General features: G+C 47.1%; 1 protein-coding gene across 1 annotated transcript in view; it reads right to left on the reverse strand.

Annotated features, from left to right (window-relative positions):
* The window catches only part of LOC142557174 (protein tyrosine phosphatase domain-containing protein 1-like), a 120365-nt gene extending 114506 nt beyond the window's left edge, over nucleotides 1-5859 (reverse strand). The window contains exon 1 of the mRNA XM_075668841.1: nucleotides 5084-5859. Within this exon, the coding sequence (XP_075524956.1) occupies nucleotides 5084-5169 (86 nt within the window). The 5' untranslated portion in view covers nucleotides 5170-5859. The remainder of the gene's footprint in view (nucleotides 1-5083) is intronic.
* Nucleotides 5860-12670: the final 6811 nt, after the last annotated feature.

Here is a 12670-nt window from a genome sequence, read left to right on the forward strand (position 1 = left end):
CTGTCACATGAGCACACAAATACTCTTTAGTGGTCTATTACCAAGTTGAAAGACTCGTTAAGGAAGAGGCGTTGCCCAGCAGACACACGGGCACCGACGATCTCTTTTTATTTTTTTCCTTCTGCACATGCTATCGAAAGCGTGGCGCTGGCGTTGGAAACAAAATCAGGGAAATTAAAGTGATCTGTCTGGAAATACAAGTTCTTGTATATAAGTATATAAGTGTTGTGGAAATATAAGTTCTTGTATTACGCATTTTTCAAGTAAGTTTAACAACGCCAAATTTGGAAACGTTGTAGCAAGGATTTATTCTCGTACTTTAAAGAGCGTTTGCAGGACAAGCGAAGTGCACAAGTTTGTCCGGCAATACTGTGCTTCTGTCGCGTTGGCTGCAGCGTTCCCGCCATAGTGTGCTTTTTTTTTGCGTGGCGTTTTGCGTGCGCCCGGGGCTGTTTCGTCAGCGGCGTTGGCCATCGATGCTGCGAGCGATTTTTCTCGTCCGCGCGGCACGCGTCTGTAAGCGGCATCACGTGACATCCGCGACCCGTTCGACCTGCTTACGAGAGCACAGAAGCAAATGAGCATTGCTGGGTTTACTGCACCTTCTGAGATACATGCAATAATTGTTTGCGAGAGCCTCGGCGACAGAAAAATAAGCATTTGCATATATATATATATATATATATATATATATATATATATATATACTACTCCTTTTCTACTCCTTTTCGGCCGTAAAAGAAATCGACGAACTCCGTTTCCAGGAAAGACCGCTTCTGGAAAAGCTATCTCTCCCTGTCGTGTCTGCGGACGAAACTCCTTTTCGGGAGAAGTCTTTTGGTTCAGAAGTCTTTCTAGTGCCCGTGCGACAGGGGTATTGAACATAAACGATCACCGTAATGTTACTTACCTCCCAGCGTTTATAGATATTGCAGAAAAATTTTGGAGGACGCTTAAGCTTCGCCTTTAAGCGTAGAACGCGACAGCATACGTGTAATTGGTTACTGAGAAAGTGATTGAAGCACAGCGAGGCGTTGCCCAGTAAAAAATGTAATCGATCAATTTGAGAATTACCAAAAGACGCAACTGATTACAAATAATTAATTGCTTGTGTTCGTTGCGATCAAGTCTGGTAAGTCGGGTGCCTTGTCTGCTGCTACGAGCGAAAATTTTCTTTTGTACGCCACTTTTGAGTGAGCTAGCATGCGGGTATCGTAATTAATAAATGCGAGAGCATTCCTTTGACTGCCCTGGCTACTCCACTTCGGTCTATGTGGCCTCGGTATGATGACCGCGTAAAAAAACTCACTACCATTCCACTCTGTGCAGAGAGAGAGAGAGAGAGAGAGATGAATACAGGAAGGCAGGGATGTTAACCAGTCAATAGTCTGATTGGCTACCCTACGCTGGGGGGCGGGAGATGGGGAAGAGAGAGAAAGGAGAGAGAAGGTGTGCAGGAGGACCAGCGAAGCTGTCTATGTGGGCCCCTTAATGGTGAACTGCACCTCCGCCGCGAGTCGGCCCGGCATTGCACTATCTTCGGGATCGGCCCACGTATGGAGAGTGCCTAACGCCTGCTTCACCTCCGCCACGGGTCGGCCCAGCATTGCACTATCTTCGAGATCGGCCCACGTATGGGGAGTTTTTGGCTTACAACGACACGAAAATTTCCTTGGACGGTAGAGGTGTAGAGCTTAGCCGTAAAAATTAAAGAAAGCCAGCGCCTACGAGGAATCAAACACAGGTTGCAGTATGGCAGGTGAGTGTACCTATCTTCGCCGGCAGCGCGCCAACAGTTGAGGAGGGACGCGGAACACATGCGACGGTGAAGCGAAAGAGCACCACCGCCGTCACGCCATCATGATATCGACGCGCATGTGCGGTTCACGCGTGGAGGGCACGGTGAGGGATTAGGTGTCCATGCACAAACGCAGCAGTGCGTTTGGATGCAAACAGCGACGAGGACAAAATGACTCACCGTCACGCTCCACTCAGTCGGCGGTAATGAAAGTTGAATAAAGTATACGTGTGCTCTTCGGATGTCTCTCGCATAACACAATCATCGTAAAAGGGTGCGGCCAATTCTTTCTTATTTTTCCTTTCTTTAGAAAATGAACCCCTTCAGCAGCGTATGGGCATGGTTACCAGGTCCTAATAAGGTTTCGCTGGAGCAAATGTACGTATTATGCTAATGGGGATTGGTGAATAGTAGCAGTTATACACAAAATATAGACCTTTTGGTCATATTCGGGAAGGGGTCATGACTTAGGGAACTGAAGCAGAGTAAACCACCGGGGTTTCTGTGTGGCTATAGTGTAGGGCTACTATTATAAGCACGAGGTCGCGAGATCAAATCCCCATGGGGGCGAAACGCGAAAACACCAGTGTATTTAGACTTAGGTGCGTGTTAAAGAACCCCGAGTGGTCGAAATTATTCTGATGTCCCCAACTACGCCGTTCCCCATAATCAGCTTGTGGTTTTGGCACGTAAAACCCCATAATTTAATTTTTAAGCAGAGTGTCAAGCGCCGCGGGCCTGCTTAAGTGTGATGACGAACTCCTGTCACAAGGGACGCCGGTGGTTATCTCTAATAAAGTTATTTACATGCAAAACGCCTGGGATGAGGCGATCGAACACAAAGATTGCGTACCTTCATGCGTTCGCCTCAACAACCTGCGCAGCTATAGGTTCCTCACATTCACCCAGCGTTTTCTCGACAATGCGTTCTTATTGTGAAAGTTTTCTGTAATTTCTAGAGCTCGGATGTCTAGTCACTAAAGATGCTGTTTTCGCTCCCTATAACAGTCGCTAAAACGGTCATTTAGGCATGTACATATAGGTGACATCAATAAGAACTGCCTCTGTCCATCTGATTATAAATTGGCATTTTCTGAGTAACACGGCCGCGTAAACCCCTGTTTGTGAAAATTGTTTAATTCTCTGAATAAAACTGGATGAGGCAAGTTGCGTAGGTAACAAGATTTACTGAAAATCTAGTGCGATTGGAAACCACGGGAAAAGTTGGGAAAGCCATGACAAACTATAGCACCATCGGATTTCATGTTTGTGCCTTTTTTTTTTTCACTGAGTATTAGTTTGTGCAGAAAAATAACGCTAAACTTTCAGCGAAGTTAGCGCCACATTCTTATACTTCGGGAACGCTCAATATGATCCAATGCCACGCGGCATTACGGAATGTTCGCTGGTCAGAACCTTGGCCTCTTCTTTCAGTATCGAAAACCTGAGATTTTTGTCCGAGGCTGATTGAAGCTTCGAAGTAACTCCATCAGCAACAGGTCAAATGGTGGCGAACGTTTCCTCAACGTTCAAAACGAGCCCTACATTCCCGGCCAGAGTGGCGCCCCAGCATACAAACTTCTCCAGGACATCGGCTAAAAACGCGAAGCGAGCGTACAAATACGCTGTCTCACGTACACACGAATTGTCACGCTGAGTATGTAGTTTGAGCCCTTCTCGCATCGATGTTGTATAGTCTTCTGCAAAGCTTTTTTTATAACGACAGTCTCTACACCGGCAAAATGTTTGTGGTAATATCCGGCTGTATCTAGTAGTGTTTCACTGTGGGTTACAGAACACGGGAAAGGGCATGTTTAGGCTGGGAAAATCCCACATAGGCACCAATATCAACATGAGCGTTTATAGGCGGGATAAAGGTGCCACTAATGTTTCAAGACCCACAGTCCGTGCTTATACGTTGAACAGGCACAATAGGGACGTAAGGAAGAAATGGGCATTTTACGTAATCTTCCAGTCTCTAGCAACGTCTCATGAGGCGTCTCAACGCGCTAGCGTTCTGAGGCGCCTCGTATAGCTGTCCGGGCGCTGCTCTTGCCTCGTAGATGCAGTTGCCTCGCGTGGTGCGTTGTTTCAAGATGTCGCGCCCGCGTGTTGTTAAAACGTACACAGCCCGAAGAGCTTCAGCGTACACCGGGTGTTGTCCCACGTAACTTGAGCCAAACATGAAAGATATGCAAGTGCCACGTACAAGCTGAACAGAACCAAGGCAGTGTTGTTTGCCGTCGCTTGGAGATACTCGTATTATTATTTTTTCTGCATTCAGCTAAATTACGTAATTAGACTTAATGAATTAATTAGCTTCTCAAATATTATAATGAGATGGAAAGTATCAAAGAGAGAATTGTAGAGCAACGTGATGAAATCCCGACACAGCTTTCTGTTGCTCAATACGCACTGCACAGAAGTGTTTATCCAAGCATGATAAAGGCCCACTAATACACGCAAAATTGCCGCGCCGCGCGACTGGCCGCCCGAGACACTTTGCGTATATTCGTGGGCTTCTTTCATGCGTGGAACATACATACATACATACATACATACATACATACATACATACATACATACATACATACATACATACATACATACATACATACATACATACATACATACATACATACATACATACATACATACATACATACATACACCAATACATACATGGACGTTTCGGCGTTGGCGATATGCTGTGTCGCTACCATTGCCTCAATGCTAATCGCATTAACATCGGCATTCATCGTTAGAAGGGTTCTGCCGGCTTCCCCTTTTCTCTTTTGGTTTTGTATTTATGTACGACTTTCCTACACGGTTCATTAAAGGGACCTACAGTATGTTATTGATACGTCCAAAGAGCGGAACGACCTCCCTTCAGACTATCGTTTCAATGTCAGACCATAATTCCGTGATTTACAGATATTCTAGTAATGATACGCTAATAATGAGTGTCAAACTTTCTTTTGATATTTGCATGTACACTATACTTTGCGTCGCATTTGAGTTCTTCTTTGTGCTGTGCGAGATCTTGAAAATTTCGGGCTCATATATGACCTTGTACATGTAAATACTACATTATTTGTCGTTTATGCCGTGCTTTATTTGCATATATTTTTGTACTCGACCCCCTCTTTAAAGGCCTCTCCCTTTGAGATTAGATAGATAGATAGATAGATAGATAGATAGATAGATAGATAGATAGATAGATAGATAGATAGATAGATAGATAGATAGATAGATAGATAGATAGATAGATAGATAACAACTCACCGCGACGGCAACGGGTTTCCGTAGCTGATGCAGTTCTGTCCCTCTGCGTCTGTAGGCGGCAGGGCAGCCTCCAAGTCCTCGCTCATGGCATACTAGAGCTGTGCCGGTCACTTTCGGCGGTTCGGCACCGTCGACCGCGCAGGGCCGGCATGACGACTGCGCAGCCTACGCAGGCATCCTCCGCACACCACACGTCGACTGCCGCTGACTATACACGCTGCTAACCATCGGCAGTTCCAGGACTGACGGTGTGGGAGACTTCCGAGACTTTCTCGACGATATCGAGCGAACCGAGGCTTCCCTCTTCTTCTTTTTTCTCTTAGCGTCACGAAACACGCACTTGAACCAGATGACCGCGTTTAATCGGACCCGCCTTGCGAGCGGCGATGGCTTCGGCGACTTGACAGTCTGCGAGCGAGCGAAACTCAGTCTGCCAGACTCCGACACAGTGGACCGATGGATCTCTGACGGGCGTTTTGTTTTCGTCGGGAGCACGTGCGACGCCGACAAGCTGAAAACATCGAACGCGTCCGCTGTGACAGCTCGTCTAGCACGCGATAAAATCCGGCGCCGTAGGCAGTCCGAGCACCAGTACCTGGCTCTACCTATCCGCGATGGTTCTCCGGTCTATAGAACCTTGACAGTTGTCAGTGGCTACCTTTCAACACACGTACGGGAAACAGATTGCTACGCTCCTCCTCGCTTCGAGCACAGCATAACACACGCCGCCGCAAGGCTGCCAGACGGGCTTTCTCCACGAAACGAAAATGCGCAACGACGCCCGCCACACCGGTGCACACGCCTCTGACGGCAGCCGCGACTGCAGCGTGCTCAGGCTGAGCGCACGCTCCAAACACCTATACTACTCCCTTCTTCCCTTCCTGCCCTCTCTCATCCTTCTTCTGTTCCTGTGGCTCGGCTACCTTTCTATTTTTCCCCTTTCGACTCCCAAGGGCGACGGGAAAGTGAAACTGACCGAACCACGTGGTTCGTTGACGCCACGACGCGCGGTGGGCCCCACAGCGGTTACCAGGGGCAACCTGCCTTTGTATAGAGTGCCGCAACGTTTGGACGCGTATATATCGACGCGTAGGCTTTCCTGTTCTCTTTCATTTCGAATGATGCTCTCTCGCTCTCTTTCCCCTTCTAGTTACACATCATTACTTGCTTTTCTTTTCCTTTTTTTTCTTTTTAGAGCCAGCATCACACGCTCTCTTATTCTTCAACGCCGCATGTGTTCCGCTCCTTTTCGTATGCCACTCTTTAAAGAGCCGCGTATGTAATGTGAATGAGGAACAAACTGCGCGAATGCCTTCAGATGTGGCGAAGCGAGGCGCGCGGTGCGGTCTGCCGCTGTATATATATGTACGCGCAAAAAGCTCTGGCTTTGCTGGAGCGTATACGCGTGCTCTACTATTTCTATTATCCACTCTTTCAAGCCGCGACCTCGGGACAGAGGAATTCCGCGGCGCGCTCATTACAGGCGGTGCGTTTCCCTCGCTGCGCCTCTGCCGACCTTGACTTTGCTGCTTGCCCTGAAAGGATTTCGATGTCCTGGCCCTCGCCCTCCGCCACTCTTCTCTCCCGAGCTTTGCTTCTAGCCTGCCTTCTTTCCCTGTAGCGGAAAACAACAACAACAACAACAACAAAAAGCTCTTGGTTCTTGGTTTATATATTTGCGCGGTACAAGCAGGACCAAAAAAAGGAAAAGGTGTCACGTTACTTTTCTGTAGTTTTCTTTTGCTCGAGCTCCTCGCAAGCCCAAAGACATCGACTGAATACAGTTTCAGCCTGCGCGACAATGGAGTCCATCCTTTTTCGTGTTGTTCCATCCCTCCCCCTTTCTTTTTTCAAGTTGTGTAAGTAAACTGTTGCCTTACTACTCTGGGGCTCGATTTAGCCTCAGTGTGTTGTCTCTATCCATATTAGCTAGGTAACGCGACATACTCACTTCACTTTTGTTTGAGACATATGCTGAACGCGCGATTCTCGGGCGTTGGCCTATAAGACCACACTTTTCACTTTGTGTGCAACGTTAACCATGCGCGGCTTGGCTGCGAGGTTACTTAAAGCATTCCCGGTGCAAAACGTTTTCTGTTGCGTATAGCTTTTTTTTTTCCTCACTCACTGCCACGAATATCTCACTGCCACGAATACTTTCAGTTTCCTTTATACGGTTCGGGTATTATAATGCTGTTTCGTGACCACACCCCAAAAGCGTATTGCGGCTCTTTGAATGACTGGCCGTGTGGGTTAGTCTACAAAGAATTTCGCGCCGGTTAACACGCCCGCCAGCACCTTCTATCGTATGGAAACATAACCGGGAGAAGCTCAAGAGTGTCTTCGTCATTATTTGTTTTAGAGGGCGGAGGAGAGGGGGCAGGGGGGGCAGGGGGGCAGGGGGGGGGTTGCTGCACCTGAAGTGTATAGCCTCCCCCACTGGCACATCGTAAGTAATACAGCAGTGCCACCGCTTAGACCGAAGTGGCCACTTCATTTCAAAGCGCAGCTTTCTTTGCGAATCCTTCGAAACTGACTGTGTCTGCTGTTGAAGTCTTGACGAATGGAACACTTGCGCTTAGTAGCATAGGCGCCGACTACGGTGGGGCTCCGGGGCCCGAGCCCCCTCCGGAGTTTCCGGAAGGGGGGGGGAGGGCTGAGCCCCCCTTTCCTAGACGACGCTGACACCCCCTTCATCCCCCCCCCGCACACACCTAAAGCGCCACTACCAGAGCTTTGTCACCCACATAATTTGAGGTTTCTTTTGACCTTCCTCGACCCTCTCACTTGAAATTTTACTGGGGCTAATAGCTTACTGCATAATTGTTGGCGCGGACGTGCACGGCTTTTAATTCATACTTTCGCTTTACTTCTGCAAATCCTGACAATAGGAGGACAAGCGCATTAGAAGCACCAGCGGCGGCTGCCTTCTCTGTATTTTCTCTCTTCAACATTGTTTTAAATTTCCACTGTAAACACCATGCACGTATACAATATATTTAAATATATGCACAGGTCAAAGTTTACTATATTTTTGAAAGAGATGGAGGTTGCCAATTAAAAATTATTTCTAAATGTATGCATCGCCTATGCCTAGAAAACGAATATGTTGCTGTATGTTCACCACGCTTCAAATTGCTTTGCGTGCTTTTTGAACCATGAAAAAACCTATAGACTTCAGTGACCCCTTCGGCAGAGTTTTTTATCAATGGCGTGTGAAATGCACATGAATGTTGTGTGTCCCATATCGCTTCTCTTTCCAGTAAGCAATGCTAACGACTCATGAAAAAAAATTCTAATAATTTACAACATTTATTAGGGATGGAAACATCGTCACTTGCATGCAAAGGTGACAAATATATACAGGGTGTCCCAATTACCTATCGTGCACAAAGATTTTAAAAAAGAGAGCAGTGCGTTACTCGAATAAAACCTAGTGCACATTACAGTAGAGTAGCTGCCAGTAATATTTCATTACTGAGATTTAATTAGGTAATTGTAATTAATTATCTTACTCGAGACGTGCTATCCTTATTATCAATGTGTCAATGAGGCATTTGAAAGCACAGCCAATTAATGGACAGCTAACTGCGGCATCTTCAGCGACGTACTAATTGCGTATTAATTTTTTTACGAATGATAAATAAACCCCGCGAAATATGGAGAATACCACGTGACTGCGCTCCCACCCGGATCATAAAGCAACGCCCTCGAACAGATTCCCTCTCATCATCATCATCATCAGCCTAGTTACGCCCACTGCAGGGCAAAGGCCTCTCCCATACTTCTCCAACTTCCCTCTGAATTACCCAGAATGAAATAAAGGAAATAAAGAAAAACATCGCGATCGACCTGGTGCCTTATCTGCCGCGCCACGGCCGAAGCAACACGTCGCGTTTGGTGTTAGTTGGGAACAAGCTGTGATAGCTGTTGTCTTAGCGTAAATAAAGTACGCGGATATTTTTTCCCCACAAAACGTATCACCACAAACGCGAATTGACAACGTCAGTGCAAAGGTTTAAAGGTGCGTTTTTCTTCGTCCCATTCGCCAAGTATTTCTCCAATGAGCAGAAGGTAAACATGACCTTTGATGATTTATTAACTTGTGGCGGTAGACCAAACGCATCGACAATCATCAGAAATTATGAAAACCTGAGACAAACCGGCAGCTTCAAGAAACAGCGGCGGAGCCCTCCATTTTGAGTCCTAGCCTAGGCATTGATGTTCTAGCATTTATGGATTCAAACCCTCATGCTAGCGTGCGGGACGTGGCCACCCAGGTATGAATTTCCAAGTCATTAGTTTGAAGAATTCTGACGGCCTTTCACCTGTACCACCTTAACCAGCACCAATGCTTACAAGACGAGGACCTGTAGAATCGTCTAGATTTCTCGAAATGGCTCCTCACAAAATGCCGATGGGTTACCGGACTTTTTGATGATCGTCATGTGCACAGATTAAGACAATTTTCGCAGAAACTCCTAGGTAAATTTGCATAATGCACTCTATTGGAGGGACTCTAATGTACACTGGGTAAAGCGCAATCGGCACCAATATCAGTGGTCGCTCAATGTGTGGTCCGGAATTTACGCCGGTGCAATAATCGGCTCCATCTTCTTCGATCACACACTGACTGGACAGCGTTACGTGAACGAAATCCTTGAAGGCGTGGTGGATGAGTTTCTCGGTGAAATGCCATTGTCACGTCTTCCACTTCCGGCAAGCCCGGGATTTTGAAACATTCTATGCCTATTCCATTGCTTTTCGCGTTTGGTGCGTGGTCAGAGTGGCGCTTCGGCCGCGTTGTCAAGGAACTTTTGTTGTCAATGTGATCAGTCAGCCTTAAATTATTGGGTTTTACGTGCCAAAACCACGATCTGATTATGAGGCACGCCATATCTACTCAAAAATAACAAGCTATCTATCAAACCTGCTCCATATGCCCGACCATTAACCACAAGACAAACCAGACATCACCACTCTGAATCCTTAACTCCCTATCAAACAAGAACCAGTGCCTTCAAATTTTCCTTTTTCCCCCGTACTGTTGAAGAATGGAACGCACTATCACTTTTAAACAGCACTGACTCAAGTGATATGATTAATTTTTTATCTGGTAATTTCGCAACGGAGATGTCAGCGAATTGTTCGTTTTCTTCTGAACGCATGTATGATTTTTTTTTCACTGCTGCTTGGGCCCGCTAGGGACTGCAATATTTTGTATATCAAGAAATATCGGCGAACTTTGGAATAATTTCGAACACCTGGGGTTTATTTAACGTGCGCCTAAATCGAAGTACACGGGTGTTTTCGCATTTCACTCCCATCGAAATGTGGCTGCCGTGGCCGGGATCTGATGCCGCGACCTCGTGCTCAGCAGCCCAACACCATAGCCACTAAGCAACCACGGCGGGTCGTTTTCTGAACACAGCGATGCAGTGCTCTCTGCGCGTATGCGCAATCACTGCTAATTGTGGCATTGATAGCGCAGTATGCTGTGGAAAATAGACGATTTTTTGTTACAAAACCGTCAGAAGTCACAAGGGCAGAAGTTCAGGCAAATCCTTGCATTGCCCATGATTCCCATGCTTGCTAAATTGTCGTACTTTCAGCCTTCGTAAACACTACAGCACAAAAGTTTCATGCAGTAATTCTTGTAGAAAACTCGTGGTAAATATTGTAGAAAAGAAGACGTTTCGGTGCGGCGACGGGCAAGTGGCGCTTCTCGGCGTGAACATCGGTCGCCGCGAGTCGCTCCTTTGTCGCCGACTCGCGGTCGGTCGCGAGATCGAGCTCCGCCGCGATTCGCCTGTGTGTGTGAATGCCGAGCGCGACACTTTTGTTATTCCAAAAGCGAAGTTTATTAATGCGGCTTAACTTAGCATCCGTTTTTAACGTCCCTTCACGCTTCGATCCATCCGCGCTTATTCGTCCGGAACAGAGACCGTTCCATTTGCAAGCGACAAACGCGCTCACGCTGGAGTGCGCGTCGAAGAGAATTACGCGTTCGTCGTTACTGCGTGAGTCCTCTTGGCATGACGCGAGTACCGTGTCGCAATGCCGGGTAAAAAAAATCGAATTCGGTTCCTTTCTTCGGGACGCACCGCTCCAGGAACGGCGAGTTCGATTCGAAGCGTCAACCGACGCGAACATCGATGTCGACACACCGCCGTCGCTGAAGTGGGGCAGGGGAAACCGAGTCACGCGAGAACGGCATATCTATCTATGTGATCGCTTCGGAATACGACTCCTGCATCCAGCGCCTCACTGCTGCCGCGGTCTTTTTCTCGACTTTCGGAAAACGTCTGGTCGAAGTGCTGAACCGGAGAGCCAACTTATAATTGTTGCCTTATAGCTGCAGGCGACAAGAGTGAAGGTAAAGGGTGGCTATCGCAAGGCACTGGCAAACAAACATGTACTGCGAGAGACGCAAAACATATTTATTGAGCAGCTTAGTGTGTGGGGTGGACCCTTGTTTCAGAGAGACATGTGCCTTCTTGGCTCGACCGGCCCTCTTAACCAGCAGGAGTTGATCTTGGGGTATGGAACTGGACAGCAGTATTTCCCACTGCTCGGGGGAAGGGAAAGGAGGCGGTACGTCTGGGTTGTAGACGCCTTCTCATATGATACGTCTGGGGATGTCTGGCTGATTGTAGAAATTGCATTGCGCATTGAATTGTGTCTGCTGAGCTTGTAGCGTTCAGAAATTTCTCGGTAGGATACGTGACCATTTCGGCTTGCATTTCCTTTTGCGTTGAATGAGAAACTCAACCGCTCTAAGCCTTTAAAAAATACTGGCAAGCGCCGGACTGCCCTAATTAACTTGCTGTAACGCCTGAGTCTACGAACTAGTTTCGGCTTCAGTGCACAGGTGGTGGGGGCGTCATGACGTCACGAAGCAGTAGTTTCTCCGGTCTTGCAATCAGTGTGGCCGCTGCAGGCGCGAGCGTAGCCAGAATGAACCACGCGCAGCACTCTTGTTTATCATTTTTTTTGTGGGAAACGCCATCATGCGTAGCCTTATTGCTGCACGACATCAGCAAACCTGTCGTTGCGTCATGACGTCATGATAATGTAGATTACGCCAGGACCACCATTTAGACACAGCTTTAGTGTAAAATTGAAATAACTTACTCGTGTTTTCAATCGTTCGTACTTCCTAGGTATTCATACTTCCCTTTTACGTGTGAGATGTGCGTGGAATAGAATCAGTACAACTTCGAGAGTATATCAGTATTCCTTCAGAAAATTGATGACCCCGGGCTCCCAGCAACACAACCTAGCCCAAGATACAGGCCTTCTAAATTTAATAAAACTTTCAACAAAGAAACCTATGAGAAGACGATCGAGATCCGCAATGATTCTCGTCTGGCCGGGAATTATCACCACACAGTGGTAATAAACAGTATAGTGTGAAGAAATAGTTTATAGATGTACCAGACCCCTCGACGAAGCAAGGTTTGGGTACGGGCTAGTTGGTATTCCATTGTTTCAAACATCACTTCAGCGCATGCTAGGACAAGGGACCAAAAAACGATGAAGGCAAACGCTGACTTCAAACTGATTTTTATGTTGAGTAACACGCAT

Source organism: Dermacentor variabilis, chromosome 9, assembly GCF_050947875.1.
Source record: "Dermacentor variabilis isolate Ectoservices chromosome 9, ASM5094787v1, whole genome shotgun sequence".
NCBI lineage: Eukaryota > Metazoa > Arthropoda > Arachnida > Ixodida > Ixodidae > Dermacentor > Dermacentor variabilis.